At 42.8% G+C, this 17,218-nt stretch overlaps 2 protein-coding genes across 7 annotated transcripts in view; one reads left to right on the top strand and one right to left on the bottom strand.

Annotated features, from left to right (window-relative positions):
* Positions 1–4,238, top strand: part of SLC11A2 (solute carrier family 11 member 2) — a 54,931-nt gene extending 50,693 nt beyond the window's left edge. For all 6 annotated transcript variants that reach the window (XM_039472290.2, XM_039472283.2, XM_039472285.2 and 3 more), the window contains one exon: positions 1,963–4,238. In XM_039472290.2, coding sequence (XP_039328224.1) covers positions 1,963–2,040 — 78 coding nt within the window. In that variant the 3' untranslated portion in view covers positions 2,041–4,238. The remainder of the gene's footprint in view (positions 1–1,962) is intronic.
* Positions 4,239–8,772: 4,534 nt separating this feature from the next.
* The window catches only part of LOC120365067 (thiol S-methyltransferase TMT1A), a 39,384-nt gene continuing 30,938 nt past the window's right edge, over positions 8,773–17,218 (bottom strand). Inside the window, exons 3-4 of the mRNA XM_039472400.2 lie at positions 14,669–14,803; positions 8,773–9,152 (exon numbers count right to left, since the gene is read on the bottom strand). Of these exons, the coding sequence (XP_039328334.2) occupies positions 9,088–9,152; positions 14,669–14,803 (200 nt within the window). The 3' untranslated portion in view covers positions 8,773–9,087. The remainder of the gene's footprint in view (positions 9,153–14,668; positions 14,804–17,218) is intronic.

Genomic DNA, 17,218 nt, shown 5'->3' with positions numbered 1-17,218 from the left:
TTTTTTGGGTTTTTTTTTTTTTTTTGAGGCGGAGTTTCGCTCTTGTTACCCAGGCTGGAGTGCAATGGCACGATCTTGGCTCACCGCAACCTCCGCCTCCCGGGTTCAGGCAATTCTCCTCCCTCAGCCTCCTGAGTAGCTGGGATTACAGGCACGCACCACCATGTCCAGCTAATTTTTTTTTTTTTTTTTTTTTTTTTTTTTTTTTTTTTTTTTTTTTTTGAGATGGAGTTTCGCTCTTGTTACCCAGGCTGGAGTGCAATGGCGCGATCTCGGCTCACCGCAACCTCCGCCTCCTGAGTTCAGGCAATTCTCCTGCCTCAGCCTCCTGAGTAGCTGGGATTATAGGCACGCGCCACCATGCCCAGCTAATTTTTTGTATTTTTAGTAGAGACGGGGTTTCACCGTGTTGACCAGGATGGTCTCGATCTGTTGACCTCGTGATCCACCAGCCTCGGCCTCCCAAAGTGCTGGGATTACAGGCTTGAGCCACCGCGCCCGGCCTTTTTTTTTTTTTTTTTTTTTTGAGATGGAGTCTCGCTCTGTCACCCAGGCTGGAGTGCAGTGGCACAATCTCCTCTCACTGCAACCTCTGCCTCCTGAGTTCAAGTGATTCTCCTGCCTCAGCCTCCAGAGTAGCTGGGATTATAGGCATGTGCCACCATGCCCCAATAATTTTTGTATTTTTAGTAGAGGTGGGGTTTCACCATGTTGGCCAGACTGGTCTTGAACTTCTGACCTCAGGTGATCCACCCGCCTCGGCCTCCCACAGTGCTGGGATTACAGGCATGAGCCATCATGCCCAGCTGGCATTGTGTTTCTTTTTGTTTTGTTTTTTGAAACGGAGTCTCTTTTGCTAGGCTGGAGTGCAGTGACACTATCTTGGCTCACTGCAATCTCCACCTCCTGGGTTCAAGCGATTCTCCTGCCTCAGCCTCCTGAGTACCTGGGATTACAGGCGCGAGCTGCCACACTCAGCTATTTTTTTTGTATTTTTTTTTTTTGAGACAGAGTTTCGCTCTTGTTACCCAGGCTGGAAAGCAATGGCGCAATCTCGGCTCACCACAACTTCTGCCTCCTGGGTTCAAGCAATTCTCCTGCCTCAGCCTCCTGAGTAGCTGGGATTACAGGCACGTGCCACCATGCCCAGCTAATTTTCTGTATTTTTAGTAGAGACGGGGTTTCACCATGTTGACCAAGATGGTCTCGATCTCTCGACCTCGTGATCCACCTGCCTCGGCCTCCCAAAGTGCTGGGATTACAGGCTTGAGCCACCATGCCTGGCCTATTTTTTTGTATTTTAAGTAGAGATGGCTTCACCATGTTGGCCAAGATGGTTTCCATCTCCTGAATTTGTGATCTACTCAACTTGGCCCCCCAAAGTGCTGGGATTACAGGCGTGAGCTGCCACACCCAGCTTGGAGTTGTGTTTTAAGAGCAGCTTCAGTGATGCTGATGCAGCATGACAAACATTTGGGACCCATAGGTCATCTTTCTCTCTCTTAGTAACTGCTGTTTCATGTTTTTGTTTTGTAAATGAAAGTCTTTTCTCTGCTCCAGTGCCAAAGGATAATAGGGCCAGAATTATTGAGATGGTTGGAAATTTGATTTCTAACTCATACAGTAGTAAAATACAAAAGCATTCTTCATGTTTGCTCTTATCCTGATTTGAAGCACCCATCCTGAGGTAGAGTGTGTTACAGGAATCATCAGAGTGCTAATTTTGCTGAGGACATTTGACACCATCTCAGTCTAACTATTTCAACTCCTACATATCAGCTTCTGCATATCAGAAACGATTCATGTATGTATGTGCAAGCCGTGTCCTTTCTGAAATAAAAATCAATATAGCAGTACGGAAAGAAGGCCTAAATTGCTGTGCTAATTACAGGTACTTAATTGCTGATTTCAGTAAATACATGAAAATCAGTCTAATCCTCTTCCATTTTTTTTTTTCCTTAGTACCATCTGGGATTGACAGCTCAGCCTGAACTCTATCTTCTGAACACCATGGATGCTGACTCACTCGTGCCTAGATGACTGACAGCCTGAGAGACTATATGAGAACAAGTTTCTCTAAGCCCCTTTGTGTCAGGTGTCCTGTTAACATCTCTGTTAGTTCAGAGGTGAGTTTTGTTCAGACGTTTTGAACAAAAGGCCAAGATTTCCTCATGGGAAGGGTGTTCAAAGCTGACAGCTATAAACGTAGGTCAGAGACCCGCACACCTCACAACAGTCACACACTCCCAGAGTTAAAATGATCAGCTTCTGGTGGCCACACACCCCTATGGGCTTGTGTCTTGGACTCTGGGATTTAAAAAATATATATGTATATATATTTATGTAAACCTGAGCATCTCAGTTTGGGTAGAGTTTTAAGGTTATATAAAACTGATAGAGCTTTTGTATTTTTTAAAAAAAAATTTTGTTTAGATAAATCAGATATTTGTTTTGTCTGGATCATAAGTGAGAAAGGAAAGAGAATAATGCTCTTTTTCACAATGAACTGGTCAAATTGACTATCTTGTAAAGTGATATTTTACTATGTAAGTTAAATTTCACTTTGACCTTAATGGACCAGATTATATCCTTGGTATCTATTGATATTAACACATCATTTCTTAAAAAAAAATTTTTCTCTATTTGGCAATCATAATTAACCCAGGTTATCAGCCTGTTTTGTAATTATTGTCTTTGTTGTCACTTTTCTTGAATTGTTTTCTAGTCATTAAACAAATAACGAAGGCATTTGCCAAAGAACTTTAATACCCAGTAACAAGATCCAGAGACCATACTTTATCCAGTGATCAGTTTTCCGGGCTGCATTGTAACTCAGCTCATTCTGGCATTCAAGTTTTAGGCAGAAAAAGAAGAAACTCCTAACATTTAACTTGTAAGGCCTGACATAAGATAGTGAAGATATTAATCTTCTTTCTAATATTTGTATAGTCCTCAGTTTAGTTTCTTCTCACTATTCCCGTCAACACGCCAAACATCATTTCTAGGTCCAAAGTCTGTTTCTAAGAGTGGCTAATATTTGTATTGTTGAAACTCCTAGGGAATGCCAAACATTTCACTTTAAAATATTCAGCACTTTGGGAGGCCGAGGTGGGCGGATCATGAGGTCAGGAGTTTGAGACCAGCCTGGCCAACATGGTGAAACACCGTCTCTACTGAAAATAAAAAACTTAGCTGGGCATGGGGGAGGGTGCCTGTAATCCCAGCTACTCAGGAGGCTGAGGCAGGAAAATCATTTGAACCCTGGTGGCGGAGATTGCAGTGAGCCTAGACTGTGCTATTGCACTCCATCCTGGGCAACAGAAAAAAAAATCTATACCAAGTAGCATGAGATCAGTACTAGACCGAGATTTGGAAGATTAGTCTGCATATGACAAACTGCTTGCCTACATGTATAGATTGTTTTTTTTCACCCACTTTTCTAACCACAAATTTGTTTCCTTAATTTTGTTGTTGTTGTTGTTTCTTGTTTTTTTTTGAGACACAGTCTTGCCCTGTTGCCCAGGCAGGAGTGCAGTGATGTGATCTCAGTTCACTGCAACCTCCACCTCCAGGGTTTAAATGATTCTCCTCCTTCAGCCTCCTAAATAGCTGGGATTACAGGCACACCCCACCACACCAGCTAATTTTTGTATTTGTAGTAGAGATGGGGTTTTACCATGTTGGCCAGCTGGTCTCACACTCCTGACCTCAAGTGATCTGCCTGACTTAGCCTCCCAAAGTGCTGGGATTATAGGTGTGAGCCACTGTGCCCAGGCTTTGTTGTTGTTGTTGTTAAGACAGGGTCTTGCTCTGTTGCCCAGGTCGGAGTGGAGTGGTGTGATCTCAGCTCACTGCAACTTCTGCCTCCTGGGCTCAAGCCATCCGCCCACTTCAGCCTACCAGGTAGCTGGGACAGCAGGCACACACCACCATGCCCAGCTAGTTTTTGTATTTTTTGTAGAGATGGGGTTTCACCATGTTGCCCAGGCCAGTCTTGAACTTGTGAGCTCAAGTGATCTGCCAGCCTTGGCCTCCCAAAGTGCTGGGATTATAGGCATGAGCCACCACATCCAGCCCATTCCTCATTTCTTTCTAGCCCCAAAGGTGTTGAGTCTGCAAATCCTGCAGCTTTTGTGTGACTTTGTGCATCACTTTCCCCTTTGAGCATTAAATATATGACCTCTCTGCCTTATTTCAGAACTTACTACATTTCAATAAAACTTTTTAAAAAATCCAGACATTGCCTATCTTCATTTATAATTGTTTGGCCCTTAAAATGGCAGGAATTTTTCTAAAATGACACTTTAAAATTTTCTCATTTGTACTTCAGGGCCTCTTGAAACTTCAGATAAAAAGAGCAGCCAACCCTGCAACTTAGGTTATAATCCTGATCTTAAAGTTGAGACTGAATTAACATCAGTTTACGCTTTTACTTGCAAGAGAGACTCTTAGAATAAGTTTCAGTTGTTTTGGTTTCTTGATAAATGAAAACAACTCCAGATGAACCAAAAAATCCAGTTTGTTGGATTTCCACCACCTCCCTGGGCAGTTTTATTTCTCAGTAGTTTCATTACCAGAGAGTGTCGGGGGAAAGGAAGGTAAAAAATAAAAACATCTTGTTATGAGCTCATAAAAAGGTGAGGTGATTGGTTAAGTACTTATGGAATTTCTATAGCTCTTTTCCATTCCTTAACAGTATGTTATTAGGAACGGAGAATACAGGTTTACAAGTGTACCCTTCAGGCCACACAACTCCTGTAATCAGAAAATTTCTTTTTTTTTTTTTTGGAGACGGAGTTTCGCTCTTGTTACCCAAGCTGGAGTGCAATGGCGCGATCTCGGCTCACCGCAACCTCTGCCTCCTGGGTTCAAGCAATTCTCCTGCCTCAGCCTCCTGAGTAGCTGGGATTACAGGCACCCACCACTATGCCCAGCTAATTTTTTGTATTTTTAGTAGAGACGGGGTTTCACCTTGTTGACCAGGATGGTCTCGATCTCTCGACCTTGTGATCCACCCGCCTCGGCCTCCCAAAGTGCTGGGATTACAGGCTTGAGCCACCGCGCCCGGCCTAGAAAATTTCTTAATAAAGCACACTGAGGCTGGGCGCGGTGGCTCATGCCTATAATCCCAGTACTTTGGGAGGCCAAGGCAGGTGGATCACAAGGTCAGGAGTTTAAGACCAGCCTGACCAACATGGTGAAACCCCATCCCTAATAAAAATACAAAAATTAGCTGGGCATGGTGGCGCACACCTGTAAAACAAGCTACTCAGGAGGCTGAGTCAGGAGAATCACTTGAACACGGGAAGTGGAGGTTGCAGTAAGCTGAGATTGCGCCACTGCACTCCAGCCTGGCAACAGAATGAGACTCCATCTCAAAAAAAAAAAGTGAGTCTTGGGTAAGCTTTTTCTTTCTTTCTTTCTTTTCTTTTTTTTTTTTTTTTAAGATGGAGTCTTACTGTTGTTGCTCAGGCTGGAGTGCAGTGGCACAATCTCGGCTCACTGCAACCTCTGCCTCCTAGATTCAAGTGATTCTCCTGCCTCAGCCTCCTGAGTAGCTGGGATTACAGGCATGCACCACCACACCTGACTAATTTTATATGTTTAGTAGAGACAGGGTTTCTCCATGTTGGTCAGGCTGGTCGTGAACTACCAGCCTTAGGTGATCCATCCACCTCAGCCTCCCAAAGTGCTGGGATTATAGGCATGAGCCACTGTGCTCAACTGAGTAAGCTTTTTTCTAAGTTAAGAATATTTAATCACTCTCCAATTTGTGGTATACAAATCTAGATTACTATAATTTGTATAAGTGTACTTATACAAATATGAATATATTCAATCTTGAGAACAAACTGAGTGCATTTACTTAATTTCTGGAGTTCAGCACGATGGAGTCAGTCCGTAAAAGGATGCTCTGACAATGCATACACAGAATGTCAAGAAAAAGTGCAATTAGGTAACTGTTACTGGGCAGTCGCTGCTGCATAACTGTGTGCCAGCCTAATATAAAAGGCAGGCAGAGCATATATGCATATGAAGTAGTTTCATTAATAAGAGAGGCGGGGTTGTGGTAGCTGAAACAAACAGCCTTCTCAGTTTCAGACATTACAACATGAGGCCAGTAAAGCTTTGCCCAGGAAGTCTTTTGCAAAGTCACATATTGTTATATTATCTGTTTATAGGGTCTTCATGCAGTGACCCTCCCACTTTACCCAAGCTGTTAAATTCACATCCTGCATAATTCCTAACTTTTCTCCAAATGTGATTTTACATTTTAATTTAAACACAGTTTGTAGGTTCTCATGCATAGCTCTTCTTAACAAATGAATACTTTGCATTGCTTTTTTCAAGCAACAAATATATTACTTTAGCTCTCTCAGAGTAACATTACTAAATTGTGGAACATATTGGGTTTTGTAAGAAAAGCTAATTTCTAATTAAACTCTTAATTATTTTTATTGCTGAATATAGATTGAGAAGGTAGAATCTTTCCAGTAGCCTGGTTAGAAATACTTTTCATTGCACAACCAACATGAAAGGATGATTTATTTCTATGCCAGCTGTCCTCAATTTTCCTGACCTTAATGGAACATATTAGATCCAGCTGCTGGAATATGTACTCTAATGGAATAAAGCAGTTGGATTATTTCCTTGCATATTTTCCAAAGAGGACGGTGTTGACCAAAATATGTGTACTTGTTGATAGCACTAGAAGAACTTCATGATAGGTACAATCGACAGCTTTTTTTTTTTTTTTTTTTTTAAAAAAGACGGAGTCTTGTTCTGTCACCCAGGCTGGAGTACGATGGTGTGATCTCAGCTCACTACAGCCTACACCTCCCGGGTTAAAGCAGTTCTCTGCCTTAGTCTCCCGAGTAGCTAGGATTACAGGTATGTGCCACCACGCCTGGCTAGTTTTGTATTTCTAGTAGAGACAAGGTTTCTCCATGTTGGTCAGGCTGGTCTTCAACTTTCGACCTCAGGTGATCCACCCACCTCAGCCTCCCAAAGTGCTGGGATTACAGGCGTGAGCCACCATGCTCTGCTGTTGACAACTTTTAAAGTAATTCTCTGTGCCAGTGGAGAAAAATTTATATAATACACAGAACAGTGAGTGAATATCCAGAATGCAGACATTTTCATGTTTTTCTTGTCTACAAATACTGGACTTCACCTTCTTGTCAGTGTCACCCTCCATTACAGGAAACACTGAGGAGAAGGAAATCACCACCAGAAATCAACTTATATTGCATATATTCTTTTTTTTTTTTTGAGACGGAGTTTCACTCTTGTTACCCAGGCTGGAGTGCAATGGCGCGATCTCAGCTCACCGCAACCTCCACCTCCTGGGTTCAGGCAATTCTCCTGCCTCAGCCTCCTGAGTAGCTGGGATTACAGGCACGCGCCACCATGCCCAGCTGATTTTTTTGCTATTTTTAGTAGAGACGGGGTTTCACCATGTTGACCAGGATGGTCTCCATCTCTTGACCTCGTGATCCACCTGCCTCGGCCTCCCAAAGTGCTGGGATTACAGGCTTGAGCCACCACGCCTGGCCTTGCATATATTCTTGATTTTATTTCAGTGACTTTTTTTTTCTCTCCTAGGCTTGGATTCTTTGGGATTAAGCTTAAAGCAGTTATGTCTTCAAAAAACCCTAGATGATTTTTTAGACCCTGAGGGCAGTTAGACAGGAGTTCAAGGCCACAGGCATACTTAACCTTTAACATCTGCTTTGATTTCCTGTGTTTTCTACAGTGTCGTACCACATTAGCAATAGCAGGTCTGGACTAAATCCTTTTTGCCATCTCAGGGAAAAGAAATTTGTTTGTAGTTCACTTTTGTATTCCTAGGAATACTTTGAAGAAATCTAAAAATGAATAAATAATTAAATGTTAAACATATGTTTGGGGTAAAATAGTCAATTTTCTATATAAGAATGAGATGTAAAGTGGTGAACCAACTTTATATAGCAACATGACCATTCTCCTCTGGTGTAATTATTACCCATTCTAAAAAGGAGTTTATGAAACTTTAATTGCTTTGCCCTATTTGGGGAGAATTAAGTCATGAATAGGGTGTCACATTTAACATATAGAAAAGTCTGGCCGGGTGCGGTGGCTCACGCCTATAATCCCAGCACTTTGGGAGGCCAAGGCAGGTGGATCATGAAGTCAAGAGATCGAGACCATCCTGGTCAACAAGGTGAAACCTGTCTCTACTAAAAATACAAAAATTAGCTGGGCATGGTGGTGCACACCTGTAGTCCCAGCTACTCGGGAGGCTGAGGCAGGAGAATTGCTTGAACCCAGGAGGTGAAGGTTGCAGTGAGCCGAGATCGTGCCATTGCACTCCAGCCTGGGTAACAAGAGCAAAACTCTGTCTCAAAAAAAAAAAAAAAAAAAAAGAAAAGAAAAGTCTTCTGCGGCCAGGTGCAATGGCTTACACCTCTAATCCCAGCACTTTGGGAGGCCAAGGTGGGTGGATCACATGAGGTCAGAAGTTCGAGACCAGTCTGGCCAACATGGTGAAACCCTATCTCTACTAAAACACAAAATTTAGCCACCTGTGGTGGTGGGTGCCTGTAATCTCAGTTACTCGGGAGCCTGAGGCAGGAGAATCGCTTGAACCTGGGAGGTGGAGGCTGCAGTGAGCTGAGATCATACCACTGCACTCCAGCCTGGGCCACAGAACAAGACTCCATCTCAAAAAAAAAAAAAAAAAAAAAAAAGAAGTCTTCTGTAACTACTATATAACTATTAATTTTTATTAATAGTTATATAGTAGTTACATATTGATTTGGCAGACTATCAGTGTGGCAGATTATTTTCTGCCACTAACTAAAAAATTAAGTCAGAAAAAAAAATAAGTCAGAAAATAATGCCCTAGGTTCTGAAAGACATCAACAAGAGATATTTCTGAGTTGACTGTTTATGATTGTTGATCTGGAAATCAACTTCAAACATTGAGACTTGAAGTACGTGAGCGTTCTGTGATACTTCTGTAGTAAAATTGGCTATTGAAAATTGACTCTTCATAATAAATCATTTTCAGAAGCTTCTTGTCTTTCTTGCTTCCAGCATGTAGCTTCATCTTTTGGACTCATTGAAGAATCTAGGTCTAACATGATCCTTATACATAGAGTAGAGAACACCTAGAAACAGAAAGATGTATATTAATTGAGTATCCATGGGGAAAAAAACACTGAATTTCTTCCATTTGTTCTATTTTTATGAAACTAGCCCACAATTTAAACAGAAGCAAACAAAGGCCCTCGTTTTTATTAGTTTTTGGTTTGGATCATACAAGTGACTCTAGAAAAAAACAAAACTCTAGGAGCCCTTTAAAATGAATACTAATACATTTATGATGTTATTATGCCAGCAAAATGTTGGTGAAATAGAAGGAAAGCAGGCAAATTTGACCAGATGTTAAGATAAAAATAGTAGTCATCTCAGCAAACATTTATTCAGTCTTTGTTTGTACTCAGTATCCTGAGGAAAACAAATGGTGAATGGATGAATGGATCTAATTCCTGCTTCTGGGGATTTATGATCTAGTGGGTGAATTGCCTATGAGTTTAGATGGATGATATGTATGGCTTCCACAGAGTCCTAGGCATGCAGAAAGGGGGAAGTAGCTAGGGGAAATAAGATGAGGAAGAGAGGAGCTGCTTTAGTGAGTTCCAAAGATGTCAGCAAATGTTGACACCCAAAAGCAAGTTAGGGAGTCACAGATTTAAACTACAACTCACATACCACCACCACCAGCCCATACCCATCTCAGTTATCAAGGTATCAGATTTCAAAATTAGATCTTTCTTCTGAGTGTGAAAACCATATATTCATTATTGTACATATGACTTTTTTTTTTTTTTTTTTTTGAGATGGAGTCATGCTCTTGTTACCCAGGCTGGAGTGGTGCAATGGCATGATCTCAGTTCACTGCAACCTCCACCTCCCAGGTTCAAGCAATCCTCCTGCTTCAGTCTCCCGAGTAACTGGGTTTAAAGGCACCCACCACCATGCCCAGCTAATTTTTGTATTTTTAGTAGACATGGGATTTTGCCATGTTGGCCAGGCTGGTCTTGAACTCCTGACCTCAGGTGATCCACTCGCTTTGGCTTCCCAAAGTGCTGGGGTTACAGGTGTGAGCCACTGTGCCTGGCCTTACATATGACATTTCCACATCACATACGTAGATGGTCTCCAAACTTTGCAAATTTACTTAAGTAAATATGTTGAGCATTCCTCTCAAAATGTGCGTTCATTTATTTATTTTTGAGACAGTCTCGCTCTGTCTCACCCAGGCTGGTTTGCAGTGGCACAATCTTGGCTCACTGCAGCCTCCACCTCCCAGATTCAAGCAGTTCTCCTGTCTCAGCCTTCTGAGTAGCGGGAACTATAGGTGTGTGCCACCACACCCAAGTAATTTTGTATTTTTGGTAGAGATGGGGTTTTACCATGTTGCCAGGCTGGTCTCAAAACTCCTGACCTCAGGTGATCCACCTGCCTCGACCTCCCAAAGTGCTAGGATTATAGGTGTGAGCCACTGTGCCAGGCCAAAATGTGCATTTATTTATAAACAATATAAATGCAGGTGGGTGGTGGGGGGTTATGCCTGTAATCCCAGCACTTTGGAAGGCCAAGGGAGGAGGATAACTTAAGGGTAGGAGTTAGAGACTAGCCTAGTTAAAATAGCAAGACTCATCTCTACAAAAAAATTTAAAAAAATTAGGGCCACGCGTGGTGGCTCATACCTGTAATCCCAGCACTTTGGGAGGTTGAGGCAGGTGGATTACCTGAGGTCAGGAGTTCAAACCAGCCTGGCCAACATGACGAAACCCTGTCTCTACTAAGAATACAAAAATTAGCCAGGCGTGGTGGCAGGTGCCTGTATTCCCAGCTACTCGGGAGGCTGAGGCATGGGAATTGCTTGAATCCGGGAAGCAGAGGTTGCAGTGAGCCGAGTTTGTGCCATTGCACTCCAGCCTGGGTGACAGAGCGAGACTCTGTCTCAGAAAAAAACGAAACATTCACAAGGAATCTACACATCTACTGATGTGTAAAAGAAAAGAAAAGAAAAAAACAGAACAAAAAAATTAGCTGGGCATGGTGGTGCATGCCTATAATCCTAATCCTAGCTACTAGGGAAGCTGAGGTGGGAGGATCACTTGAGCCCAGGAGTTTGAAGCTACAGTGAACCATGATTGCACCACCACACTCCAGCCCTGGATGACAGAGCAAGACCCTGTCTCCCCAAAGAAAAAAATCGGTGGAACTGGAGTAGAGATTACTGTAAGTTGGGAGGCAGTGAGTCTGCCTCATCCTTTGTCAGTTCTAGCTCATCCTTGCAAATTCCTGTTTATCTTTCCTTCTCAACTGTTGATTTGCTGACTTCGGGCCCCAGTATTAGAAACATAAGCAATAGCCTCGCATGGACTGTTTAGCCAACTCCAAAAATGTTTTAAGGTCATATCTCTGTAATAACTCCCTTCTCCTCCTCCTGTCTCTTCCTTTTTATTCTCCTCCTCTTCCTCCTCTTCATCCTCCTCCTTTTCATCTTCCTTCTTCTTTTATTATTATTATTTGAGACAATGTCTCGCTCTGTGGCCAAGGCTGGAGTGCAGTGGTGCGAGCAAGGCTCACTGCAGCCTTGACCTTCTGGGTTGAAGCTATCCTCTCATCTCAGCCTCCCAAGTAGCTGGGACCACAGGTGGACGAGACCTGCCTGGCTAACTTCTTAATTTTTTGTAGAGACAGCGTATTTGCCATATTGCCCAGACTGGTCTCAAACTTACGGGCTCAAGTGATCCTCCTGCCTCGGACTCCCAAAATGCTGAGGTTGAAGGCATGAGCCACCACACCCAGCCTAAATTGCTTTTTATATACTGGTAGTTTTGCTTGTCTGAATCCTGACTGATAACAGTTTGGAATTAGAAGTGCTTCCAGAGGAACAGAACCATGATGATAGATTCTGAAGTGGTTTTGGGTTATCCAGGATTGGTTCTCTGATCCGTTTAAATTTAAAGGCATTAATGGCCATGTTTTCAGTGATAAAGAGGATACTAACAGTCCATGCAATGTAGTAGTAAAATAGTTTCTTAAATTATCACCCATTAGGCCAGGCGTGGTGGCTTGTGCCTGTTATCCCAGCAGTTTGGGAGGCTGAGGTGGGAGGATCACTTGAGGTCAGGAGGTCAAGACCAGCTTAGGCAATGAATTGAGAACCTCATTTCTACAAAAAATAAAGGCTGGGTCCAGTGGCTCATGCCCACAATCCCAACACTTTGAGAGGCTGAGGCAGGTGGACCATTTGAGGTCGAACTCCTGACCTCAAGTGATCCCCCACCTCAGCCTCCCAAAGTGCTGGGATTACAGGGGTGACCCACCACGCCTGGCCTACTTTCCTTTTCTAATTCCTTTCCCTGCTTACTTCAGGCCCAAGCTCCAGAATCATATGCAAGAGCCTCATAATTATATAAGTCTAAATACCTGTAATAAATCCCTCACTAAATATTACTACTAGTAGTTTTGCTTTTCTTATCAAACACTGATTCACCTACCAAGCTATGTAGTTTTCCACTTACATGCCATGCTTCTGTGCCTTTGTTTTTTCCTCTGCCTAGAATCCTGAGTTCCTTCTCTGCTTAGTTAATTCCTCCTTATTCTTAGTTCAGCACATGATTTACATCCTTAGAGATGCCTCCCCTGGCCTCCCAGCCCTTGTTAAATACCACTCCCTCAGGTTTGTGCTACCATAGCAACCTGTGCTATTTCTTCTTCTTTTTTTTTTGAGACGGAGTCTTGCTCTGATGCTCAGGCTGGAGTGCAGTGGCATGATCTCAGCTCGCTGCAACCTCCACCTCCCTGGTTCAAGCGATTCTTCTGCCTCAGCCTCACGAGTAGTTGGGACTACAAGTGCACACCACCACGCCTCGTTAATTTTTGTATTTTTAGTAGAGGTGGGTGTTGGCCAAGTTGGTCTTGAACTCCTGACCTCAAGTGATCTGCCTGCCTCAGCCTCCCAAAGTGTTGAGAGAGAGCCACCACACCCAGCTTTTTTTGTTTGTTTGTTTGTTTTTTCTGATGGAGTTTCACTCTTGTTGCCCAGGCTGGAATGCAATGGTACGATCTCAGCTCACTGCAACCTCTGCCTCTCAGGTTCAAGTGATTGTCCTGCCTTAACCTCCCTAGTAGCTGGGATTACAGGCATGTGCTACTACCGAGCTTTTTTTTGTTGTTGTTTTGTATTTTTTTTAGTAGAGACGGGGTTTCACCATGCTGGCCAGGCTGGTCTTGAACTCTTGACCTTAGGTGATCTGCCCGCCTCAGCCTCCCAAAGTTGTGGGATCACAGGTGTGAGCCACCATGCCTGGCCAGCCTGTGCTGTTTCTGTCACAGCATCTATAACTTTATATTGTTTCCTTCCTTTCTTGGTCTGTCTCCCTAAAGAGACTAAACTATAAAGGTAAGGACTGAGTCATATTTCTAGACGGTGTCTGGCACATAGCAGGTGTTCAATAAATGTTTGCTGAATGATGAAAATGAGGACTGTAACTTTGTAGTAAGTTTTCCTGTACTTGGAGCACATTACAGCTAACAGTAATAAGATCATTACCATATAACTTAAGCCCCACACCCAGAATTCTATAATCTCCATCCTACTCTTAGGATGACTCTACTCTGCACAGCATGAAGGGGACCTAAGGAAATTGTGACCTGTTCTCATTAATGTAGTCCAAACAAATTTATTCAGGTTCTAAAATGGACTTCTTGTTAGAACTATCTATTTAGCTGTGGGTATAACCTGAATTAATGGAAGATAATTTTATGCCTTTTCTTTGGATTTGACTGATAGGTCTTGCTTGATTTATGGACTAATAAAAAAAAGATTTGCCTATTGCTCAAACTTGGAATGAAAGAAGAAGGCAGTTGAGATGCGTGGACTCTAAAAATGGCTTCTTCCTAGTTTAACTAATAACAACATTTCCTGTCCATACAGGCTGGGAAATATGATCACTGCTCTTAGCCATGAGGTGGATCATAGCCAAAATACAGGCTGTGATCTATCCATAACTGCTGCTCTTGAGTTATAGGATAGGAACTATTCACCACTCCCTTCACTAAAGAGACTAGCAGCCCATTGCCCTGATTCTCTACCCTGGGTTTTGTCAGCTGCAATCCTAAAAAATTTAAGTGCACAGCCGGGCGCGGTGGCTCAAGCCTGTAATCCCAGCACTTTAGGAGGCTGAGGCGGGTGGATCACGAGGTCGAGAGATCGAGACCATCCTGGTCAACATGGTGAAACCCCGTCTCTACTAAAAATACAAAAAACTAGCTGGGCGTGGTGGCGCGTGCCTGTAATCCCAGCTACTTAGGAGGCTGAGGCAGGAGAATTCCCTGAGCCCAGGAGGCGGAGGTTGTGGTGAGCCGAGATCGCGCCATTGCACTCCAGCCTGGGTAACAAGAGCGAAACTCCGTCTCAAAAAAAAAAAAAAAATTAAGTGCACAAATGGGCCCCAACGTCAACTAAGGGAAGATCAGTCTTTCCCACCTCTCTCTCATTGTATCATTGTGACCCAGTAATCGTCTTCTACTATGAATGAATAAAATATGTAAATATACTCTCAAGGACAGCTGAACATAAGGTACAAATAAAGCAGGTTACCTAGAGTCACAGCTCCGACAACAAATCCTTGGGCAGCAACTCTCATGTGAATAAGATGAAGTGACATTTTCTGATCTCTTCTATACTTTAATTTGTAAAGACCGTAGGACACCACAGCCACAAAGCCTGCTATACCTGTGAATTGTAAAACTATAGGTTATTTGGAAGGCTGAGGCAGGAGCATCACTTGAGACCAGGAGTTTGAGAAGAGCCTGGGCAGCATAGCAAGACCCTCATCCCTACAAAAAAAAAAAAAAAAATTAGCCAGGCATGGTGATGCATGCCTATCTATAGTCCCAGCTACTCAGGAGGTTGAGGCAGGAGGATCCTGTGAGCCCAGGAATTCAAGGCTTCAGGGAGCTATGACTGCACCACTGTACTCCAGCCTAGGTGACAGGGTGACACCCTGTCTCTAGAAAAAAAAATTTATGGGTTAAATACACAGCAGGCAAGAATTTTCAAGTGCTTAGAGAGTTAAATGAAGGATTGTCTAAAGGATAAGAACCTGGAAGATAAGCAGGAAAGACTTCAAAAAAGAACATTTTTCAGTGTATACCTATGTAACAAACCTGCATGTTCTGCATATGTACCCCAGAACTTAAAGTACAATTAAAAAAAAAAATTCGTAGGCTGGGCGTGGTGGCTCACGCCTGTAATCCCAGCACTTTGGGAGGCCTAGGCGGGTGGATCACGAGGTCAAAAGATCGAGACCATCCTGGTCAACATGGTGAAACCCCGTCTCTACTAAAAGTACAAAAAATTAGCTGGGCATGGTGGCGCGTGCCTGTAATCCCAGCTACTCAGGAGGCTGAGGCAGGAGAATTGCCTGAACCCAGGGGGCGGAGGTTGCGGTGAGCCGAGATCGCGCCATTGCACTCCAGCCTGGGTAAGAAGAGCGAAACTCCGTCTCAAAAAATAAAAAAAAATAAAAATAAAAATAAAAAATTCTTGGGTCCAATATTTGCAGTTTTGACTCTTCCCAGAAAAATTAGAACCATATAGTATAGTAACTTGTCTAGCTATACGTGATTTCCTAAGGAGTGATTTCAAATTGTGCATACTACAAGGTTATTATCTGTGGCAAGTCACTTAGCCAGCAAGGGAACTAACCCAACATCTCAGTACCCACAGCTTTTGAGTGTTTGGCTTTTACTCTTCTTTTCCTGTTACCAAAGAAGAAGTAAGTCCAGTAGAGTGATAAAAAAAAATTGTTCTTCTGTATAAAGTGAAACAATAAACTTTAGTGAGAGTTGAAAACGTATGAATATACGCACAAGAAGCATAACTCTGGCAAGAACTGTGATTCTAGAAAGGTTCAGAAGCCTAAAAAAATATTTCTGTATTTCCTACAAATGTCAAGGGGTGAATATACTGCTGTGACAACCAGTATTCTATATAACTGGCTCTAAAACAAAGAACTCATCAACTAGGAAATATTCTAGAAGAAGATTTAAAACACCGAGAACTGAATCCATAACAAAATAAAAATAGCCAAATAACAGATACTGGGCCAGGTGTGGTGGCTCATGTCTATAATCCCAGCACTTTGGGAGGCCGAGGTGGGTAGATCACTTGAGGTCAGGAGTTCGAGACCAGCCTGGCCAACATGGTGAAACCCCGTCTCTACTAAAAATACAAAAAAAATTAGCCAGGCATGGTGGTCCACGCCTGTAATCCCAGCTACTCAGGAGGCTGAGGCAGGAGAATCACTTGAACCTGGGAGATGGAGGTTGCAGTGAGCTTAGATCGTGGCACTGCTCTCTCTAGCCTGGGCGACAGAGCAAGACTTTGTCTCAAAACAACAAATGAACAAACCAACGGAAAAACCCACCAGCTAGTGGAATAATTTAATAAATGCCATAAGTACAACTTGTTGGTATAGAGAAGAAATAACTTGGATTTGTATTTCACATCAGACCCTGCAAAAAAAAATTTTTTTTATAAGTAGGAGTTAAATGCAAAACAAAACAAAAACATGTAACAACGACAAAAACTGAAGAAAATAGAATAGCATATTTAAAACATCTCTAAGAGGATATGGTAGACATAATAGAATATGACAATGACAAAATGCACAGTAAGAAAACATTTGCATAGTACACATGTGAGTCTATTTTTGTTTGTTTGTTTTCTTTTGAGACAGAGTCTCACTCTTGCTCAGCCTGGAATGCAGTGGTGCAATCTCAGCTCACTGCAACCTCCACCTCCCAGGTTCAAGTGATTCTCGTGCCTCACCTTCCCTAGTAGCTGGGATTACAGACATGCACCACCATGCCTAGCTAACTTTTGTATTTTTAGTAGAGATGGGTCTCAATATGTTGGCCAGGCTGGCCTTGAACTCCTGGCCCCAAGTGACCCGCCCGCCACAGCCTCCTGAAATGCTGGGATTATAAGCGTGAGCCACTGTGCCCAGCCTTTTGGATTCTCTATTCTATCCCATTGATCTATATATCTGACCTTCCATCAGTACCATACCATGTTGATATACTGTAGGAATATAGTAAGCCTTATTAGCCAGAGTGATTCTTTCCATTTTATCTTTTTTTAAAA

The sequence above is a fragment of the Saimiri boliviensis genome, chromosome 7 (genome assembly GCF_048565385.1).
Source record: "Saimiri boliviensis isolate mSaiBol1 chromosome 7, mSaiBol1.pri, whole genome shotgun sequence".
In the NCBI taxonomy this organism is placed as follows: Eukaryota; Metazoa; Chordata; class Mammalia; order Primates; family Cebidae; genus Saimiri; species Saimiri boliviensis.
This window is presented reverse-complemented; position numbering and strand designations above follow the sequence as displayed.